This window comes from Hyperolius riggenbachi, chromosome 1 (assembly GCF_040937935.1).
Source record: "Hyperolius riggenbachi isolate aHypRig1 chromosome 1, aHypRig1.pri, whole genome shotgun sequence".
In the NCBI taxonomy this organism is placed as follows: domain Eukaryota; kingdom Metazoa; phylum Chordata; class Amphibia; order Anura; family Hyperoliidae; genus Hyperolius; species Hyperolius riggenbachi.
The window spans coordinates 177,360,160-177,382,901 of record NC_090646.1 but is presented as its reverse complement, the minus strand read 5'-3'; the positions used below and the strand labels follow the sequence as shown (position 1 = coordinate 177,382,901).

The 22,742-nt window shown below is 41.5% G+C and overlaps 1 protein-coding gene across 1 annotated transcript in view; it reads left to right on the top strand.

The window, feature by feature from the left end:
* TDO2 (tryptophan 2,3-dioxygenase) overlaps positions 1-22,742 on the top strand; it is a 36,702-nt gene that overhangs the window by 2,658 nt on the left and 11,302 nt on the right. Inside the window, exons 3-10 of the mRNA XM_068278879.1 lie at positions 3,020-3,110; positions 4,703-4,773; positions 15,025-15,152; positions 16,017-16,203; positions 18,405-18,512; positions 20,058-20,169; positions 22,242-22,299; positions 22,388-22,467. Of these exons, the coding sequence (XP_068134980.1) occupies positions 3,020-3,110; positions 4,703-4,773; positions 15,025-15,152; positions 16,017-16,203; positions 18,405-18,512; positions 20,058-20,169; positions 22,242-22,299; positions 22,388-22,467 (835 nt within the window). The remainder of the gene's footprint in view (positions 1-3,019; positions 3,111-4,702; positions 4,774-15,024; positions 15,153-16,016; positions 16,204-18,404; positions 18,513-20,057; positions 20,170-22,241; positions 22,300-22,387; positions 22,468-22,742) is intronic.

The window sequence follows — 22,742 nt, the reverse complement described above, 5'->3', positions numbered from 1 at the left end:
CGTACCAGGAAACACACGGTGGACCCCGGAGAGTGTGGCGCAGGCCGAGACAGGGTGGAAGGAGGGATGCCTAAAGTCGGCACATAGACATCACCCAGCTTGGCAACGGGGGAGACCCCGTGGGAAATACTCTGTGTACTTTACAAATCCTGGAACATGTGAGTGTGATTTTATAATAACATTTTATAAAGGATATTCGAAGTGACATGTGATATGATGAGATAGACATGGGTATGTACAGTGCCTAGCACACTAATAATTATGCTGTGTTTCTTTTTTTCTTTCTCTGCCTGAAAGAGTTAAATATCAGGTATGAAAGTGGATGACTCAGTCCTGACTCAGACAGGAAGTGACTTTAGTGTAACCCTCACTGATGAGAAATTCCAACTATAAAACACTTTCCTAGCAAAAAATGGCTTCTGAGAGCAGGAAAGAGATAAAAAGGGAAATTTCTTATCAGTGAGGGTCACACTGTAGTCACTTCCTGTCTGAGTCAGGACTGAGTCAGCCACTTACATACCTGATATTTAACTCTTTCAGGCAGAGAAAGAAAAAAAGGAACACAGCATAGTTATTAGTGTGCTAGGCACTGTACATACACGTCTATCTCATCATGTCACATGTCACTTCGGGTATCCTTTAAGCTTATACAGTATTACGCTATGCAAGATCGGTCTCTGAGGTAACACTATGCAAGATTATGTGGATGAAAAGAATATCCAGTGACATTTACATGTGATGGCACCAGGATCGTGAGGCTCCTAGGTTCCTGGATTTGTGCATGGTTGGCCAATCTAGCAGTGGCCAATGCATCTGGTGAGTCTGCACACTTTCGGGTGTCTATGGTGGAGGATCCAGAGGCAGACAATAGGCCCGTGCAGACCGTGCAGCCGCACAGGGGCCCCAGTCCTCTAGGGCCCAAGCAATTGCGCCTGAGTATCCTTTAGGCTTTTCTTCGTGAATTTCTCTTTGAAACTCAAGAGAAACAGTGTTAATAACTTGTGCCCCAGTCATATATAAGTATAAAATGTGCGGTACATTAATACAGTGCTTACAGAATGTGACCTAGGTTCATGTACTTTTATCTTATCAGCATTGTTTGGATCCAACCATGATCTGTTATGACCACGCCCACTCACATGGGGCCTGCTACATTTATTCTGCACAGGGGCCCATCGCTGGCTTTGCCCGCCGCTGGGAGGATCACAATATAAAGTCACTGAAAAGGAGAGGATAAGAACTTTATTGAATATATGGATGTGCACATAACAACAACAAATTGAAATTCATTTGATTGGTCTAATTCCAAGTTGAATAAAATGTATGTTTTATTAACATACATTTATTTATTTTACACCTTTTTTCACAACTGAAAGTGACCACAGACACAGAAAATATTACCAGAACAGAGAACCATCAAGTTATTAAACCACCGTTATCCGAGTCATCAGCTTATCCACTGCTAAAGGGGAATTTAGAACATGAAATGGGAACATTCTTTTGGCCTGGGACACACTTTCAATTATGACTGGCCAATCATTGACCAATTTTACCATCTCCATGTAGTATGAGAGTCAGCAGATATTGAATATTAAGCAGATTGTGCAGGTAAACCCTCATACTACATAGAGGTGGTAAAATTGGTCAGTGATTGGCCAAACATACTTGAAACTGTGTACCAGGCTATAGGCTAGGTTCACAGTGGACAGTTGCATATCACACACATTATAATGAGTGTGAACTGCAATGGAGACTGGGCATAGACTTTAATACAAAGCCTGCATGCAGTGAGTTACAATAACATGATCAGTTGCTATGTAGTACTGTGAACAGGCTCACAGAATTGTATGGGCGGTGAGCTGACATGCAGCATTATTCTGCAATGTAACTAACATGCATGTGAGGTGTTGACAGGCAGTGAATTCACCGCCTTTAGTAGAAGACTACGGCTTTCACTGAGCTATGCAGCAGATAGATAGGGAGGAGATCTGTTGCATGCCCCTCACAGGACAAACCTTGTCACCTTCATCCAGAGCAGGTTGTGGAGTTTTTTCTGTGTGAAGCAACACTCACACACACATCTACTAAAATTGGCCATACAGTGGAAGCAGAGCAGGATCATCCACCAGGCAACTTAGGCAGGTGCCTGGGGCTAGTGAGTATCAAGGGGCCCACCTGCCACCTTGACCTCTCTGTACTTCAGCTTATCAAAAAATACTACTTTGCCTAGGGCCCCATTACATGCTAATCCATCTCTGAGTGGAATATAGTTGAGAGCTCATGTAAAGAATTGATATCTCCCTTATGGTGGCCATACATGGTACAATAAAAACGTTTGATTATCCTGTTTATTTGATGTAAATGATCGAATCGAGTGAAAGTTGAAAATATTTTTTTTTTCGATCAAGAAATTTGAACGATTATCCCGGTTTTTTGAGAAAAATCATATCGGACATGCTGGAAAAATCTTTTTATTCGATCTAACGGGATAATCGAACTAAATTATGTAATCGAAGAAAAATGAAAAATTGTACCATGTATGGCCACCCTTAGGACTGTTTTCCACTATGAAATGCGATCGTGATTGCGCAATCATACAGTGACGCTGAAACGAGACAGCTAATGATTTTGGTGCCGCCTTAGGCTGTAATGAGAATTGCAGCTATTGTGGAACTCAGTGACTAATTTTGGCACAGGAACTTGCTGAAGCTCAAATGAGAAAAAAAGGTGTAACTTGACCTTCAACAATAGCCGGTGCCCGAATTACGTGTCCCCCCTCAGTTGAGACATCTTGGAGAGGGAATACCATTAAGCCACCTCAGATTTTGTCTGTCGGCTTCACCCTGTACTGAAATTTGGCCGTGGCCATTTAACATGTATGCCGCATCCAGAACCAATGCTGTATACTGAGCCGCTTATCAAAACTTTAAAATTATGGTTTTGGTTGGAGTACAGTGACACTGAATTGCTTAATTTGTGAGAAAAAGACGGAATAGTAATTATACTTTATTTTTTGTAGCTTGATAAAGTGCTGGATGCTCAGGTACTACAGAGTGAAGTGAAGGGCAACAAGATCCATGATGAGCACCTCTTCATTGTAACTCATCAAGGTAAGCAGAACAAAGCAAATACAACAAATCTGGACTGCTGGCAATGAAGGGTACCAAAGGGAACCCAAAGACAAAAATGAGGGAAGCCTCTGGATCCTCTAGAAGCTTTGCACATCCTCCAGGCCCCCACCATCCTACAAGAGTGAGTGGCTCTGTGCCACTGTGCAGGCAGGGCTGGTTCATACAGGCACAGCATATGCTGCGCTCGTACATGAGGAGGAAGGCAGTCACAATCATAAAGAGGGTCCCTGGCAGTAGCCTTGGTCTCCAGCAGGATGTAGGAAGCCTCTGGAGGATGTTCTCCTGCACGGGGCTGCTCTGGGGGACAGTAAGGGCAGTTTCAATAGACTCACATTTTACCCATTGATTCCTAGGAAAATAAAAGATTGTACTGCTGTCAAGTTACAATACAGAGACATAGGCTGCTTTCAAGTAACAAATGACTTTGGGCCAATATGCAGAAAGCAAAAGTTAAAATCAGTTCTCACAAATGACACCTAGGTAACCAGGTAACTTATCTGGTGAAGACCTCATTCCATACTCTTCAACATGTGTTACTGCATAAAGTGGCAGCACGGTGGCGTAGTGGTTAGCTCTCTTGCTTTGCAGCGCTGGGTCCCTGGTTTGAATCCCGGCCACGGCACTATCTGCATGGTATGTGTATGTTCTCTGCGTATCTGTGAGGGTTTTCTCCAAGCACTCCAGTCTCCTCCTACATTCAAAAACCATACAGGTAAGTTAATTAGCTTCTCCGTAAATTTGCCCTCGACTAAGATACATACACTAAACTATATATAGACATGTGACTGAGGTAGGGATTAGATCGTGAGCCTCTCTGAGGGACAGTTATGTGACAAGACAATATACTCGATATAGCTCTGCAGAAGATGGTGGAGCTATATAAATACCAAGTAATAATAATAATAATAATAATAATAATAATCAAGTGTCTCTTAAGCTAAAATGCTAACTATTTGGGAAACTATGGCATTGTCCTGGGAGCAACAGCTTGATGGTACGAGCTGTGGATCCCAGCAGAAGGTAAATATAAAATAAGTCAAATGCAGAGCTCTCTTACATGTTTTGAAAATAGCAAAATAGCAGCAATACAACGTACTACAATCAGTGGTATTGTATGAGGGAGAAATGGAGCCACAGAAAATGATTGGCTGCAAATTGGACTAGCTAAATGAAACATTTCTACAGAATTCAGCAAGTCTCATTTTAAAGATACTGATTGCTGTTGCATGATAGATAATCCACCACTAAAAACAAACACCTCCTTATCCTTTGTGCATTCGGCATCAGTGTGCAGAGGTGTGCAGAATGGGTGAGCTTACAGCGGGCTTCATCAAACTGTCACACCATGGGAGTCAATTCCGTGAAATGGGAGCGTTTGTTCACTTTGAAGCTTGTCTTTCATTTCACAAGCATTGTGGTTTCTGTTCTGTTGTGCTTGGTATTAGTAGGAGGGCTTTTCGGTCTCTTTTATCCCGCTATACATTCCTAGTGGTTTGGGTCGCCCCGAGCTGCTTGTGTGTGTTTTACTATTTTGATTGCAGAATAATAAGTTTGTTTTAAACTCTTTACAGCTTATGAACTGTGGTTTAAACAGATTCTCTGGGAATTAGATTCTGTTCGGGAAATCTTCCAGAATGGACATGTAAGTAAAGACATCCCAGCAGACCATCAAGTGAATGTTAGATAATATAATTGTTACAGCGTACATGTAAAAAAAAGGCCCCTGGTAAATAGGGCGCTGGAGATAGCCACGAGTAGAATATTGGTAAAATTACCGATAGTTACTAGTTAATTCATATAGTACTATAACCTAAAGTTACATAACCTTATCTTAACACTAGCCGTCCATCTCGATGCCTAACACTAACTGATCTCCCACTGGCCGTGCCTAAGCCTAAAACCTCCCAAGTGGTGGTCAACACTAAGAATCCCCCACGGTGGTGCCTACTCTTACCCCCCCCCCTCCCCCATGGCTAACACTATCCCCCAACGTCGCCTACCACTAAAGATCTTTTGCCACCTAACCCTATCCACCGATATTTTCTGCACCACCAAAGGCGGCAATGCTAACAGCAGACAAAAAAATTGCTATTAGCGGTAAGTTGGCTATTTTATCAAGTGTTTTGGCTATTTTATAATTGTTACACCCTGTTAAAGTAGTGCCCCCTGTTTAAGAGGTTTATGCTTGCACTCCCCCAAAAGCACAGAGCATAGCATCACATAATGGGAAGCCAAGCATGTACTTCCCAACTCAGTTTAATACATTGATAGGTAACACTTTTCATCAAAATCTCATAAAAACAAATCAGTTCAGTAACAACTGTGTAAACATTCCCCGAAGACAAACATTTCTCGATCGATTGAACTGTTAAGGCTTCAAGTCTTTAGTGACAATCTATATAAAGCAATAGAAGCATCAGCTATACAGTGAATAGTAAGCAGTAGAAATATCAGTATGGCTAAAGAAAAGACCCACAGCAAACGTCCTAATTAGAGATGGCCCAAACGGTTTGCCGGTGAACGGTTCCCAGCGAACTTCCGGGGTTCGCGATCGCGGAGAACCGCAAACTTTTCCGGAATTTTTATTCACCCCCTAGTACATCATTAGGGTCAACTTTGACCCTCTACATCACAGTCAGCAGGCACATTGCAGCCAATCAGGCTACACTCCCTCCTGGAGGCCCTCCCCCCTTATACAATGCAGGCAGCGTCAGGCATTGACAAAGGACAAAGAACAGACGTTCCCTCCAAAGACCGCACCACTCAAAATATAAATGTTGCAAATTCATCTTTATTCAAAAAATGAAATAAAAACACTTAAAAATAGTTGTTGAGCGTCAGGCATTGGACTCACTCGTGTGCCTGCAGTAATTAGAGAAAGGATAGCTGCTGCAGACTGTTATAGGGAAAGCTTAGTTGGGCTCTTGTAGGCTTGTTAGCTTGCTCCTTGCTGATTCTTATTGCTAAAAAAAAGCACCCCTCAACAACTCTTTTGAGAGCTAATCTTGTTCTTGTGATCTATTTAATTTTTTTTGTGTGTGGCCCACTTGCATTATATTTATATACAGCACTGTCAGTCAGCCGCAGCTGGCCTTTGGCCCCTTAAATCCTACTGTGCCACTGCCAGGCCCAGCACATTCAGTGACTACCTGTGTGTGTGACAGGCAGCTGCACATTTGTAATCCCAATCACTGCACCTGTTCACTGTTTAGTCCACCTACCTACCTACCTACCTACCTACGTGAGCAAACGCATTGTTAATACACCCAGTCATTGCACCTGTTCATGGTACGTGTGTGTGTGACAGGTCACAGGTGCACATTTGTAATACCCAGCAGCACTGCATATACCTTACCTGTTGTTCAGTGCACACACCTACCCACGTGAGTGCACGCAGTGTGATATTTAATACCACCAGTTACTGTACCTGTTCACTGCAACTGTGTGACCGTACATTGTATTAGCCAAGTCAGTGCATACCTTTCACTTCATCCCCCCCAATATGGACAAAACAAGAGGCAGAGCCAGAGGCAGGCCACCTGGCAGGTCTGTTCGAGGTCGCGCTGTCGTGATTTTGTGCAGCCCTCGACCAAAGTACAGTGTTCAGAAGAAGGCACGTGCCAACAACCGCCAATATTGTCAGGACATAGTTGACAATTAACACAGAACACCTCATCTTCCTCAGCTTCTGCACGGAAGCGTGACATATCTTCCTCCTCCTGCTCCGATTCTGGCACGCCACTTAACACTCCGTCGGCAGCCATCACCAAAGTGCTATCATCCCAGGGCTCAGCGGTGTGGAAATTTTTGTGTGTGTCTGCCTCAGATGAGAGCAATGCCATCTGTACTCTCTGCCACCGAAAATTGAGCCGTGGAAAGACCAAGACCCGCGTAGGGACAACTACCTTACGAAGGCACATAATTACAAAGCACAAACTGCAATGGGATGACCACCTGAGGAAAAGCAGCACACAAAAGCAAAGCCACACACCGCAGTGGAAGATACCAGGCCGCAATTATTTCTCGAAAAAGGCGATACCTAAACTGTACCATGATGTTGAAAGGCAAGTGGTGACATCTCTGGCACACAGTGTTGGGTCAAGGGTCCATCTGACCATGGATGCCTGGTCTGCAAAGCACGCTCAGGCCTGGCCGAAGACTAAGTCAGTCCCCACACACAGTATCTCTGCCTGCACGCCATGTGACTGCCTGCCCCAAGACTAAGTCGGTCCCCACACAGCATCTCTGCCTGCAGGCCGCTTGACTGCCTTCTCCGCCACCACCAACAGGGTCCAGGACTGCAGGCGGATTCCTGAATTTTTAAGGCCGCTGCTAGCAGCGGCCGCTATCATAATTTTTCTGGTGCGTGTACATGCCTGCCTAATTTTTCTATGATAATATTATAATTGGGAGTGTGTCTTTTTGGCAAATGGAAGAAAGACTAAAAAACCATAGCGTCCCTTTTGGTGTGATCCACTTCACCCCAGACAATTCACTGTATTCATAGAAAGGACCAGATATATAAAGTACGAAGTCTCTCAGTTCTTGTGGTACAAAAGTATCAAAACATCTTTATTGACATAAGTACAAAAATTCTTGGTTTAAAAAAAAGGAGGAAATCTCTGTAAGGTGCTCCTCATAGGATAGTCACAGGAATATTCAATAGTAGCAAGAGCTTAAGGTATTCAACAATATATCAATTAACGGTATATAAATTGGCAACGGCACGCTCGTTTCGGGCAAAAATACCCTTCATCAGGCCACTGTATTAAGCAATTTCTACAAAGAAAACCAAAAAAGGACAACGGTTAAAAACATTAATATAATGTATCAAAATTAAAAGAAGAGACCAACACCCTACAGAGAGAGTATAAAGAGAAAAAGTGTAGACGGAGTGTGTTTCACACATAAACCCAAAATCAGGGTTTCCACACAGCGTCTCAGAATATAGTGTCAGAAGAAGACATGAGAAAATAGTGATTATAATATAGAGTTAGATCTGTCTAAAGGCAACATAAGACTCAAAAGTTGCACAACCGCAGAATAAGCAAGAGCTGATAAGAAAAATAGAGTAAAATCACCATAGCTGAAAAGTAGCATATGCAGCAACCACATGGGGCCTGTAAATACTGGTTCCCAAAAGCTGCGTTGAAAAAGAATAAAGACACCCATAAGCGTGACCACAGAGCATTTAAATAGATGATGTACAGACACCAACCTATTTATCCTGTTGGCGACATATGGCAGGAGCAAGAAACAAAACGGCATCTAACTTAGCAGACGCATATCACACCTAGTAGAAAATATAAAGCATAAAAATGACATATACTCTAGAGTATCACACAGCCTGAAAGATCCATTTAGCCTCAGCAGCACTACCCCACAAAGCATAGTGTCCATTAACTACACCTCTCCATAAATGATAGTATAAAGAAGTGAAGTACAAAATGGGGTGGACATAAATAGAAATACCTCCTCACCTATCAATCGGAGATGGACATAAAGAATACTTAAATATATGTCAAACAGCCCGCATAACACACCCCATCTCACATGGGTTATCCTTACCCTAGATAAAAAAGGTCCACAGCTCCAACAAGTCTCCCATATCTTTAAACTATTCACACTGATATAGGTATTGTTTATCCAAACAAATATATAGAGAAAGCTAACAGATACTTACCATCCTGACGGCAGGTATAAAGAACCATGCGGCTAAAGGCAGGAGTGTAGCATGTAATGGCGATCAAGCCATTTAAATACGAAGTATCCGGCGTCCCCAGAGCACCAGCACGCCTGACAGGAAGTGTGTCATGCGGCCAATCATGGGGCACTATAGGGAATGCATCAAGCCCGGCCAATAGCGTCCAGCGTGTGTACGTAACCACGCTGGAACGCAAACCCGGAAGTGACAGGCGGAGAATTCCGCCCAACAACAGCCAATCACTGGCGAGACAGGGAAACTACGGAGCGCTTGGCTTGTATAGAGCCAAGCCAAAGCACAAATCTAAACAAGGGATTATGCGGAAGGGAGGCGGATTCTATGTAAATTGCCCCCATGAAGACACCACAGGTATTATGTAAATTACACCCCTTACAACACCAATACAATAGGACAGCCCAGAGGGAGAGGAAAAAAGGCAAGGGCAACATCAGTCACATTGTAACTAATGTTTACATTGATATTAAACACATAGGTGCCCAATCTATACCTAACCAACCTCATCCCCAACAAGGGACAGTGTTATCAAAAAAAGAGGGGGGGGGGGGGGGGAAGGAAATATAGAGCCAACGGACAGGATTGTGCGGGTAGGCTGCATATAGCCCATGGAAATAGATAAAAAATAAATAGAAAAATAAATAGAAAATACCCAAATGGTCGCGTTCCAGCGGGGAAAAAAAAGGGGCAAAAGTTCACATGATTAAAGGGCCCTAAAAAGAGGACATTCAAATGAAAATATTCCCCCGAAAGAAGGCGACCAAAGGCTATAAATCGTGTAAACTCCCCAGAGTACATATCATCAATACCAAGTTTACCTTATCACCATGCCATATGGGCCAACAATCGGTGGATATAGTTGATTCAGAGGCATCATAGGCTGAGAAGAAAAACAAAAACAAAATCAGACAAAACTAATTACATATACTTATCATCAAAGGGCAAGTCACACACAGAGGGGAAGTAAATCCAAACTTAACAACACTCTATTGTGGCTTATATTCTATATTTAAGCCAAACGGGGTAAGGGTCTGCAGTGATCTAATCCACTGGGCTTCCTTATGTAACAGGAAAGCCTCTCTATCTCCACCTCGTCTCAGGGGTGCAACAATCTCCAGCACAAAAAAACGTAACTGACTTGCCGCGTGGCCTCTTTCCACAAAGTGTTGTGCTACAGGTGAGGCTATCTCATGGACACTCAGGTTTCGGCGCAAAGCCACATTAATATTGGACCTATGTTCTATTATCCTTTCTTTCACAGGTCTTGTGGTCTCCCCCACGTACAATTTGCCACAGGGACATTTTATGCCATATACAACATATGATGTTTCACATGTGGCATAATGTTGGAATTTAATCTGATGGCCTTTCATAGGATGATTGAAGGTTTTACCCTTCATCACCAACTGGCAACACGAACAGTTAAGACAAGGAAAAGTTCCTTTACGGACAGGGGCAAGGACTGTTTGGGAATTGGCCCGACCAGAACCTATATCTGCCTTAATGAGATGGTCTCTGATTGATTGTGCCCTTTTGTAAGCAACCATAGGTGGAGTTCTAAATAGTGGCACTTCAGACCCCATTGATTTCAGAATAGGCCAGTGTCGTTTAACCACAGAAGTTATTTGTGGGGATATGACGTTATACGATGTGGCAAGAATCATACGATCGACTTCCCTCCTAGACCCAGCTTCGCGTGTTCGTAGCAATTCAGACCGTTCACGGTCCAGGATTTGCTTTTTAGTACGCTCCACCAGGTTCTTGGGGTAATTTCTATCAACGAACTTAGATGCCATACCGGACATACGATGAACACTCTGTGTTTGATCACTTACAATGCGTCGAACGCGCATAAACTGCGATTTAGGTAATGATTCGCGAAGACTCTTTGGATGAAAGCTCCTAAAGTCTAATAACGTGTTTCGATCTGTCGGTTTAGTGTAAAGATCAAAGGACAGTAGTCGCCTCGATCTACACACGTCCACATCCAAGAATGCAACTCTTTCTGTTTCAATATTGCATGTAAATTTCAATGACGGCGATGCCCCCTGTAGTGCTTTGTAGAAGAGCTCAAAGGAGGGCCTGGGTCCAGACCAGATCATAAAGATATCGTCAATATAACGACGCCATATACAGGCGTGATGTTTAAATAAATCATTCTGGTAGACCCAGTCCTCCTCGAACTTCTCAACAAAGATATTGGCGTAAACAGGTGCAACATTGGATCCCATAGAGGAGCCCCTAAGCTGTAAATAAAAGGTATCCTGAAAAAGAAAAAAATTCCTCTCCAGGACCAACTCAAGTAAGGACATAATAAAGTTAATCTGTGTATTTACAATAGTCTCGTCTCTTAATAAAGACTGTCTAACAGCTTCCTTCCCCTCTGTGTGCGGGATACAAGTATATAATGATTCAATGTCCAATGTTACCAAAAAGCAGTCATCATGAGGCAAAACCAGCTTACTAAGCTGACTGATGAAATCAGACGTATCCCTGAGATACGATTTTTGGTTAATCATATATTTCCTCAAGACTTTATCAAGGAATATGGCCGTGTGACTTAAGATCGAATCACACCCGGCTACAATAGGGCGGCCTGGTGGTTTCTCTAGTCTTTTGTGGATCTTTGGAAGGCAGTAAATGACTGGAGTAATTGGTTTGTCATTATACAAATAATCGTATAGTTTTTGATCAATAATACTGCCCTCCAATGCATCATCTAACACCGCCTTAATCTCTTTAAGAAATTGAAAAGTGGGATTGGCGTCTAACTTTTTATAGACTCTATCATCAGATAATTGCCTCAGGATTTCCGCAATATAGTCACATCGGTTCATAACGACAACCGCTCCCCCCTTATCCGCTGGCTTGATCAAAATAGACTGATTACCCTTTAAATCATACAAAGCATCTTTTTCGGCCTTGCTTAAATTATGTTGCATGAATGGAAAACGTCCTCTCCTATATTCCCTTTCTAACTGCACCATATCCCTCTTCACCAACCTAATATATGACTCAACCCGTTCATCATTCTGGGGTGGTCTATTACCTGTTGGTAGAAACAACTTTAAATCTTTGGCATTATACATGGTTTTATTGGATTCCAACCTTGGTAAACCCATTGGTTTAGAAAAAAAAGCTTTCCACCTTAGTTGATCAAAGAATTTTTCAAACTCAACATCTAGATTAAAAAAATTTGGTGTAGCAGTGGGGCTAAATGAGAGGCCCTTAGACAACACAGATATCTCATTAGTAGAGAGAACATAATCAGAAATATTAATCACAGGGGTTAGCTGTAGTTCTGGTCCAAAAGTTCCGTTTGTTATGTGCGATCCCTGAAGTAGTAGTCTCTCCTCGGTATTTGTTTGGGTGTCGGTTTCTTCCTGGGGACTTTGGGAGGCACCTGTCCTGGTACCCCTAAAAAAGAAGAGTCTGAAGCAGATGATCCAGAGGATGGTGTGGGTGAATTTGGGGCATTTGGCACTTGTTTTGGATGTCTTTTTCTTGATTTTGGATGACGTCTCCCACCACCTGGTGTATGTGGATGGTTCTTCTGTTGCCATTTATATACGTAGCCTGACGTGTAGTCTCGACAGTCTCTTTGAAATTTTTCCCTTTTTGTTTGCAACACCTCTTTCTTATATTTCGAGAGGTTTTCCTCCAGGGAAGCAACTTTTGCATCAAATGACTCTTTAGAAACTTGGCTAGAAAGTTTTTTGCGCAACTCAATTGCCTCTGCTTTAAATCCTGGCAGCTTCTTATATATCCACTCAACGTACAATAACAAGATATCAAATGATGATTTATTCAAAATGCCCTCAAATCGGCAAAGAAACTCACTATCGTCCGTAAAAATATTGGGACGTATGTGTGACCGCACCCCTCTCGGAATTTTCAGATTCTTATAATATTCTGCCAAAGTTTGGCCATGTAGTTCAAGATCTATAATATACTTTTCGATCTTTTCAAGCTCTTTCAAATCTACGGTTGATTTATCATAATCACCCAAGATTCTGCAGCATCCCTCCACATTACTCAGAATCCTTTTGATGTCTTCATCTACATAGGAAAAGATGGCTGTACCAGCCGACTGTGCTGATTCCTCCGTAAGAGGAGTTAGATCGTTAGATGACATGAAAAACACAAAGTGTGACCGTCTCAAAAGAGGTTACAAATTATTTGGTTCTCCCCAGTGGAACAATCAATGATAATATTATAATTGGGAGTGTGTCTTTTTGGCAAATGGAAGAAAGACTAAAAAACCATAGCGTCCCTTTTGGTGTGATCCACTTCACCCCAGACAATTCACTGTATTCATAGAAAGGACCAGATATATAAAGTACGAAGTCTCTCAGTTCTTGTGGTACAAAAGTATCAAAACATCTTTATTGACATAAGTACAAAAATTCTTGGTTTAAAAAAAAGGAGGAAATCTCTGTAAGGTGCTCCTCATAGGATAGTCACAGGAATATTCAATAGTAGCAAGAGCTTAAGGTATTCAACAATATATCAATTAACGGTATATAAATTGGCAACGACACGCTCGTTTCGGGCAAAAATACCCTTCATCAGGCCACTGTATTAAGCAATTTCTACAAAGAAAACCAAAAAAGGACAACGGTTAAAAACATTCTTTTTCAACGCAGCTTTTGGGAACCAGTATTTACAGGCCCCATGTGGTTGCTGCATATGCTACTTTTCAGCTATGGTGATTTTACTCTATTTTTCTTATCAGCTCTTGCTTATTCTGCGGTTGTGCAACTTTTGAGTCTTATGTTGCCTTTAGACAGATCTAACTCTATATTATAATCACTATTTTCTCATGTCTTCTTCTGACACTATATTCTGAGACGCTGTGTGGAAACCCTGATTTTGGGTTTATGTGTGAAACACACTCCGTCTACACTTTTTCTCTTTATACTCTCTCTGTAGGGTGTTGGTCTCTTCTTTTAATTTTGATACATTATATTAATGTTTTTAACCGTTGTCCTTTTTTGGTTTTCTTTGTAGAAATTGCTTAATACAGTGGCCTGATGAAGGGTATTTTTGCCCGAAACGAGCGTGTCGTTGCCAATTTATATACCGTTAATTGATATATTGTTGAATACCTTAAGCTCTTGCTACTATTGAATATTCCTGTGACTATCCTATGAGGAGCACCTTACAGAGATTTCCTCCTTTTTTTTAAACCAAGAATTTTTGTACTTATGTCAATAAAGATGTTTTGATACTTTTGTACCACAAGAACTGAGAGACTTCGTACTTTATATATCTGGTCCTTTCTATGAATACAGTGCCTAATTTTTCTGACTGCACTGCAGCTGCAACAACACAACAAAAGGCATGTACATGTGCCAATTCCCCTTCGTGATCGTTACCTTGCTGCGGTGAAGGGGCTTGCGTATCACAATGAAGCAATGACTGCCGGCTATATGAGTGTCTCGGGGTGCAGGGGGGGGGCACACCCAAGATAATAAGGTTGTTGCTTCATTGTGGACAGACCAAATTCAAACAGCTGGACAGTCACTGTTGTTCTATCATTCAGCTACCACAGCCCAACGACCATATGGGCTTGAAAACCGCCACGGCCTGCACTCTTGCCATGGTGCACACCAGTCCAGCATGGCCGTCACTACACAAACAGCTGTTTGCGGTGTGTTATACAGTGAGTTTGGTGTGTCAGTGTGAAGCAGTACTCTAATTACACTCCCTGATTGATGTATACACATGCAAGATGTTTTAAAGCACTTTAAGCCTCCAATTTAGCATTCAATGTGATTTATGCCCTTAAAACGCTGCTTTGCATCAAATCCAGATGTTTCCCAGGGACTTTTGGTGTCTATCTCACTCATCCATGCAAAAACTCAGATGTTAGAAACATCTTTTCCATCACTTTTGTGGCCAGCATAAATGTTTCTAGTTTTCAAAGTTCGCCTCCCCATTGAAGTCTATTGCGGTTCACAAAAGTCCGCAAGTTCGTGAACATTTGCGGAAATTCGCTAACCTAAAGTCGGAGGTTCGGGCCATCTCTAGTGCTAATCACTGGGGATACTTGAGCGTAGAAAATCATTTTTACAATAATACATTCTGCTAAGCATTTAAAATATGAAAAGTTTTCATCGATGCCCAAATCTATGCATGTTTTAGAAAACCATTGCACTTATGTTCTTCTAGGTGAGAGACGAAAGAAACATGCTGAAAGTTGTGACTCGTATTCACCGAATTTCCATAATTCTGAAATTACTGGTGGAACAGTTCTCAGTTCTAGAAACCATGACCCCCTTGGATTTCTTTGACTTTAGGTAAATCCCTACAATTTACGGTTTCTTACATTCACCACTTTTTTTAATGATCTTTTCAGGCGATAGAACTGACAGAAAAGAAATGTTTTGTATAAATGAGGCATGGGTTAGCTTACTTTACTTGGTTAGCTTGGTCCTCAGTTTTAGTGGTCAATTGACCTAAGCTCAGATCAGGCGTTTCCATTTTTTTTTTTATTTAACAAATCATTGTATCGCGGACCGCGGTAACTTAAGAGAATCTGAAGTGAAAATGAACTTATAAATTGTATGTGTAGTACAGCTAAGAAATAGAACATTAGCACCACAGATATGATTGATATTATTTTCATGTACAGGAAGAGTTAAGAAACTTAATTTGTTATCTATGCAAAACAGCTTCTCTAACCCGTCTTGGGTCAGAGACAGTCCTATTTTCTGAAGCACTTATACATCAAAGAAACAACGAGAGGCAGTTTCAGATAAGGTTTTACTGCAGGAGAGCTCAAAGGGTCATTAGCTCTGCTCTGTTTCATAGTTTAAAATATAGAGTATCGTTTGTAATTGCAAATATGACAGAATGATACCATGTTATATAAAAAAAGCTATATATTTGAAAATAAAAATATGTGACTCTTTTCTTTGCTACTAATGTTCTATTAATTATCCCTACTACATATACAATTTATTATATCATAAGTATTTTTTTTTTTTGCTTCAGTGTCACTTTAAATTATGATAAGTGTATGATAATTGGTTACAGCTGGGATAATGTACCAGCTTAGTGAAAGAAAGAGGGAAATGTGGAGAGCATCCTTACAATGTTTTTCCCATTATTTGGCTTTGAATTGATTCTTGGTATAAATTCATTTTTTTCTCCATTTACAGGGAATACCTAAACCCTGCCTCTGGGTTTCAGAGCCTTCAGTTTCGGTTGCTGGAAAATAAAATTGGTGTTCCAGAAAGCCTGAGGGTTCCCTATAACAGGCGCCACTACCGGGATAATTTCAAAGGAAAGGAAAATGAAATGCTTCTTAAATCAGAGGAAGAACCCGCCCTTTTGGGTCTTGTTGAGGTAGGTCAGCTGTTGTAAGCTGTTGAGTAAAATGCAATGGTTCACAGTAACAAATAAGATGTGACTATGGTATGATCAGTTTAAGCAATAGCATAAGAAGTGTTCAACTCCGCTCAGTCGCCACACAGTAAGCACTAAAGGGCAACTGAAGCGAGTGGGATATGGAGGCTGCTATACAGGATCTTCTCAATAAATTAGCATATTGTGATAAAGTTCATTATTTTCTGTAATGTACTGATAAACATTAGACTTTCATATATTTTAGATTCATTACACACAACTGAAGTAGTTCAAGCCTTTTATTGTTTTAATATTGATGATTTTGGCATACAGCTCATGAAAACCCAAATTTCCTATCTCAAAAAATTAGCATATTTCATCCGACCAATAAAAGAAAAGTGTTTTTAAAACAAAAAAAAGTCAACCTTCAAATAATCATGTTCAGTAATGCACTCAATACTTGGTCAAGAATCCTTTTGCAGAAATGACTGCTTCAATGCGGCGTGGCATGGAGGCAATCAGCCTGTGGCACTGCTCAGGTGTTATGGAGGCCCAGGATGCTTCAATAGCGGCCTTAAGCTCATGCAGAGTGTTGGGTCTAGCGTCTCTCAACTTTCTCTTCACAATATCCCACAGATTCTCTATGGGGTTCAGGTCAGGAGAGTTGGCAGGCCAATTGAGCACGGTAATACCATGGTCAGTAAATCATTTACCAGTGGTTTTGGCACTGTGAGCAGGTGCCAGGTCGTGCTGAAAAATGAAATCTTCATCTCCATAAAGCTTTTCAGCAGATGGAAGCATGAACCCACTTTTGAACCAGAAACAGCGGCAGAAGCGCCTGACCTGGGCTACAGAGAAGCAGAACTGTTGCTCAGTGGTCCAAAGTACTTTTTACGGATGAAAGCAACTTTTACATGTCATTCGGAAATCAAGGTGCCAGAGTCTGGAGGAAGACTGGGGAGAGGAAAATGCCAAAATGCCTGAAGTCCAGTGTCAAGTACCCAAAGTCAGTGATGGTCTGGGGTGCCATGTCAGCTGCTGGTGTGGGTCCACTGTGTTTTATCAAGGGCAGGGTCAATGCAGCTTGCTATCAGGAGATTTTGGAGCACTTCAGGCTTCCATCTGCTGAAAAGCTTTGTGGAGATGAAGATTTCATTTTTCAGCACGACATGGCACCTGCTCACAGTGCCAAAACCACTGGTAAATGGTTTACTGACCATGGTATTACTGTGCTCAATTGGCCTGCCAACTCTCCTGACCTGAACCCCATAGAGAATCTGTGGGATATTGTGAAGAGAAAGTTGAGAGACGCAAGACCCAACACTCTGGATGAGCTTAAGGCCGCTATCGAAGCATCCTGGGCCTCCATAACACCTGAGCAGTGCCACAGGCTGATTGCCTCCATGCCACGCTGCATTGAAGCAGTCATTTCTGCAAAAGGATTCCCGACCAAGTATTGAGTGCATAACTGAACATAATCACTTGAAGGTTGACTTTTTTTTGTTTTAAAAACACTTTTCTTTTATTGGTCGGATGAAATATGCTAATTTTTTGAGATAGGAAATTTGGGTTTTCATGAGCTGTATGCCAAAATCATCAATATTAAAACAATAAAAGGCCTGAACTACTTCAGTTGTGTGTATTTGAATCTAAAATATATGAAAGTCTAATGTTTATCAGTACATTACAGAAAATAATGAACTTTATCACAATATGCTAATTTTTTGAGAAGATCCTGTATTTATTTCCTTTTAAGCAATACCAGTTGGCTGACTATCCTGCTAATCATCTGCCTCTAATGCTTTTAGCCATAGACCCTGAACAAGCATATGCAGATCAGGTGTTTCTGACATTACTGTCAGATCTGACAAGATTAGCTGCATGCTTGTTTCTGGTGCAATTCAGACACTACTGCAGCCAAATAGATCAGCAGGGCTGCCAGGCAATTGGTATTGTTTAAAAGGAAATAAATATGGCAGCCTCCATATTCTTATCACTTCAATTGTCCTTTGAATGTCCCAGAGAGTCAAACCAGTAAAGTTCAGATTCCTGATGGACTAAGTATGAACCATGTGCAAAGAAAGACCTGGGTCTCCACCTGGATGATCTGCACAATTTACATATAGTTATAATTTCTTTTGATGTAACATTTATAAAGAAACCTCAATGATCACAATATGTATCCCATTATTTCATTTAAGGCTTGGCTTGAACGCACGCCTGGACTGGAAGAAACAGGATTTAATTTCTGGGGAAAGTTGCAGGCCAATATATTCCAAGGATTAGAGGAAGAGTGTCAACAAACAAAGGTACGTCTTGGATTGACAGCCAGTCATTTTACAGCATGGGGACATAATAGTCTGTTTGAAGATGGGACATTGGACATAGATTTAATTTCTCACTTGAGTCTTGTCTATTAAAACTACCAAAATCAAATTGCCACTGTAGATTTATGTATGCCAAAACGTCACACTACAGTTGGGATATGCATACCCCCCCAGGTAGGACAACTTTCATATTTATAACTTAAAGGACAGTTGTAACCTACTAAAACAAAAAAGTTAGATACTCACCTAAGAGGAGAAAAGGCTATGGATCTAAAGGCTCTAAAGTTGCATACACACATCCACTTTTCATTGGGCAATGATTGGCCAATTTTACCACTTCCATGTAGTATGAGAGCATACCCGCACAATCTGTTCATAGTATTCAATATCTGTTGGCCCTCATAGTTCATGGAGGTGGTAAAATTGGTAATTGACTGACCAATCAAAATTGGATGTGTGTATGCACCTTTAGAGCCTTATTTCCCACCTGATGCGTCTTAGGGTTTCTTCAGAAAACGAATGGCTACGTACTGCGCTCGAGCATGTGCAGTATAAAGCTGTTCATCTTCTGAAGAACTCAGTGACCTGAGTACTTCTATGGCCATCCGAGAAACCCGAAGGCCACTTCAACATTAAAGAAAACCTGTAACGAGAAAAGTTCCCCTGGGGGGTACTCACCTCAGGTGGCGGAAGCGACCGGATCCTATCTAGGCTTCCCCCCCCCCCCCCCCGTCCTCCTGTGTCCTACGGCGGTCTCGCTGTGCCCCTCCAAACAGCGGGGATGTAAATATTTACCTTCCCGGCTCCAGCGCAGGCGCAGTATCGGCTCTCCCCTCGGAGATAGGCGGAAATAGCTGATCGCTGTTGGCCTGTTCTGCTGCGCAGGCGCAAGTCTCCTGCACCTGCGTAGTAGAGCGGACCCGACACAGTTCGTCTATTTCCTTCTATTTCTGTGCTGAGAGCCGCAACAGTGCCACCCACTGGAGCCAGTGAAGGTAAATAAATTTAGCTTGTCTAGCTTGTCGAGTCTGGATTACCGGAGACTTCGGGGAGACAGCACTGGATTGCCTGCATGCCTGCAGCTACAGGGGAGTAGGAAGCCTAATTGGGACCCTAAGGCTTCCACCTCCCGAGGTAAGTACCCCCCAGGTGACTTTTTTTTTTCAGTACAGGGTCTCTTTAAAGTCAAATGCTGGAAGGAGGGGACGCAGAAAGGAATGTGGAGGCTGTAAGGGATCCAGAGTCTTCCCTCCTCTAAGTTGAGTATCTAACTTTTTTGTGGTCACATTTGTCCTTTAAGATCCATTTAGAGTCATGTCATTACACCCATTCTCTGCATATGGCCTGTTCTCACATCCTGATACTAAGCACACTAGGGCGCATATTTCTGTGTAGGGTATACAAATGTTCTAAATATAATTCCAATGCACTGCAACATTAATTAATTGTAACCATATGAATAGTACATATTAAGCAAACTATACTTGGTGCAAATTTTAATAATTCAAAATATACATTCTTCTTAAGGGTAAACCTGATTCAGAGGACAAAGAGGAAAAGCTGGCAGAGCTACAGAAACAAAAAGAACTCTTTACAGCTTTATTTGATGAGAAGCGTCATGAACATCTTGTTAGTAAAGGTACTGAAGCTTTATAAAGAAGCTTTATAAATGTTTTTAAATCAGGGATGTCAAACTCAAATACAAAGTAGGAAAGTAGGCCGATACTGAACACTGGGACCTAGTTGTGGGCCAACCTCATAGTCTACTGGCCACATTCTTCCCTTCTAAAGTTCCCTGGTGTCTAATAGCTCCTCTCCAACCCCTATACAGTTCCCTGGTGGCCTAGTGGTCCTCCACCCTCCTTCTCTCCCTTATACAGTTCCCTGGTGTCTAGTGGCTCCCACCCTCCCTTATACAGTGTTTAGTGCTTTCCCCTCCTTCCCCATATGGCTTCCCTGGTGATCTAGAGTGCCTTCACTGGCTTCACTCACAATATAGCTTCCCTTGTGGTCTAGAGTGGGACAAACAAAATGCAAAGTAGGGAAACCACTTGGGGGCCAATTGGAATGGCTCTGAGGTCCAGATTCGGCCAGCAGACTGGAGTTTGACATGTATGGTTTAAATAAACACAAATAGAATAAAATAGAATGCTGGTCAAACCCAACATTCACCCTTATTATAAACCAACCTTGTAATAAGGGTGAATGTTGGGTTTGACTGGCATTCTATCTTGAGAAGAAGGAGGTTCAGCTTTGAAAGGTAATAGTGGAACTGTCATGAGCACGGATATATTTATTACAAGTATTGGCTTCCTGAATGTTAGGTCTTTCAAAAAATGATGGGCAATGAGATACTCATAAACCGTAAATACAAATTTTATGCAGTTGCTGTATTTCATTGGTCCTATTCCAAGCTGCATAAATTATGATAACATTAACATAAAATCTTAACTCCTGTTAAGGGCAAAGAATGGATGCATTGCCTGTATCATGGCAGATTCATCACTAGTTAGTTACTAGTTAGCAAATAGTAGAAATTATTTATGAGGACCAGTGCAGAGTAAACAGGAGGTATACTAGATAGAACATCTGACCAATCACATATCAGCTTTTAAACCTCTTATTCAAGCTTATGCTTTTATAAATGCTTATTTTGTGGAATACATCTTCTAGTTCAAGCTCATGCTTTTAGAAGTGCTTATTTTGTGGAATAGATCATAGTATACAGTGCACAAATACTCGTCCGTTGCACAAAAAAAACAAATTCTGCATTTTTTTATTTACCTGTCTGGTTTGCAATGGTGGCTTCCTGTACCAATGTCTGCTGCAGTTAGTGTAGACTCTACACTCTAGACCAGGCATGGGCAAACTTGGCCATCCATCTGTTAAGGAACTACAAGTCCCACAATGCATTTGCCTTTGAGTCATGACTGTTGCTGTAAGACTCCTGCAATGCATTGTGGGACTTGTAGTTCCTTAACAGCTGGAGGGCCACGTTTGCCCATGCCTGCTCTAGACTCTACACTGTAGAGTAAACAGCAGTCTATTTCTGTTCAAAAGTCCTCTCCTTATCCACTCATCACCCACAGTCCCGGAGGAACTAGGAGGGTACACCAGTCAGTCTTCACTATCAACACAGAGCTGACCCAGGCCAACTCCTCCCTGTCCTTTACAGGAGAGAGCAGAGGGAGGAGTCACTGGATAGTTCTATGCAGAGAAAGAAACCTCCACTCATGTGACTTACTTTTCCAAAGGTAGTTTCTCTGGAACAGCTGCATCAAATATTAAAAAAGCATAGCCCTACTTCACCATTACTATCAATGAAAAAATCTGTGAGGATACTCCACGTTCAATCCAGTTTTGTTTGCCATGAACCAGGACAATCAGGCCCACTGCTAAACAAAAAATAGCTTTGATGTCTCCAACCAAGGAAAGGTGAACATGATTGCTTGCAATGGGCTTCAGGGTTCTATGTTGAGGCATATTATAATTGCACTGCCATGCTAAAAACAAAACAAACAAAAAAACAGCAAATGTATTGTTATGTTACAGTAATAGAGTGAAACACAAACCGTTTGTTTGTTTAAAAGTGTTTAAAAAGACTATAGTTAAATTTTGAAATAAAAATGACATCACTGTTTAAAACATGTCAGTAAATGTATGAAGTGTTATAAAATAGATAATCTTGTAAAGCACCAAATTGTTTTACAGGGGACAGACGATTATCATATAAAGCTTTGAAGGGAGCTTTGATGATCTACTTTTACAGGTAAGCTAGAAATGTTAGTGCTGCTGATACCTGTGTGACGTAATGACATCTTATTACTATTGCTGATAATATCATTCTGTTTTGTTAGGGAGGAACCACGCTTCCAAGTCCCATTCCAAATGCTCACATCTCTCATGGATATCGATATACTGATGACCAAATGGAGATGTAGGTTGTTCATTACATTCACCTGATGTTATGTTTCACTGCTGTATGTGTATCAGGATAAGCAATGTAAGACTAGTCATTTTGTTTTCAGCAGGATATCTTTTTTTTATGGTACATCAAATATGGTTTTGAAAAGGGAAGAGTTAGAGTGGCAAATGATATGTGCTTCTATCACCTAGTAATGGGAACTGGATTATCTGAAAGTCCTTAGAATTAGGGAGAGGATACATTTCAAGAGCTAAACGCTAACCTAAAAAGCTCTCCAGTCTCTCTCC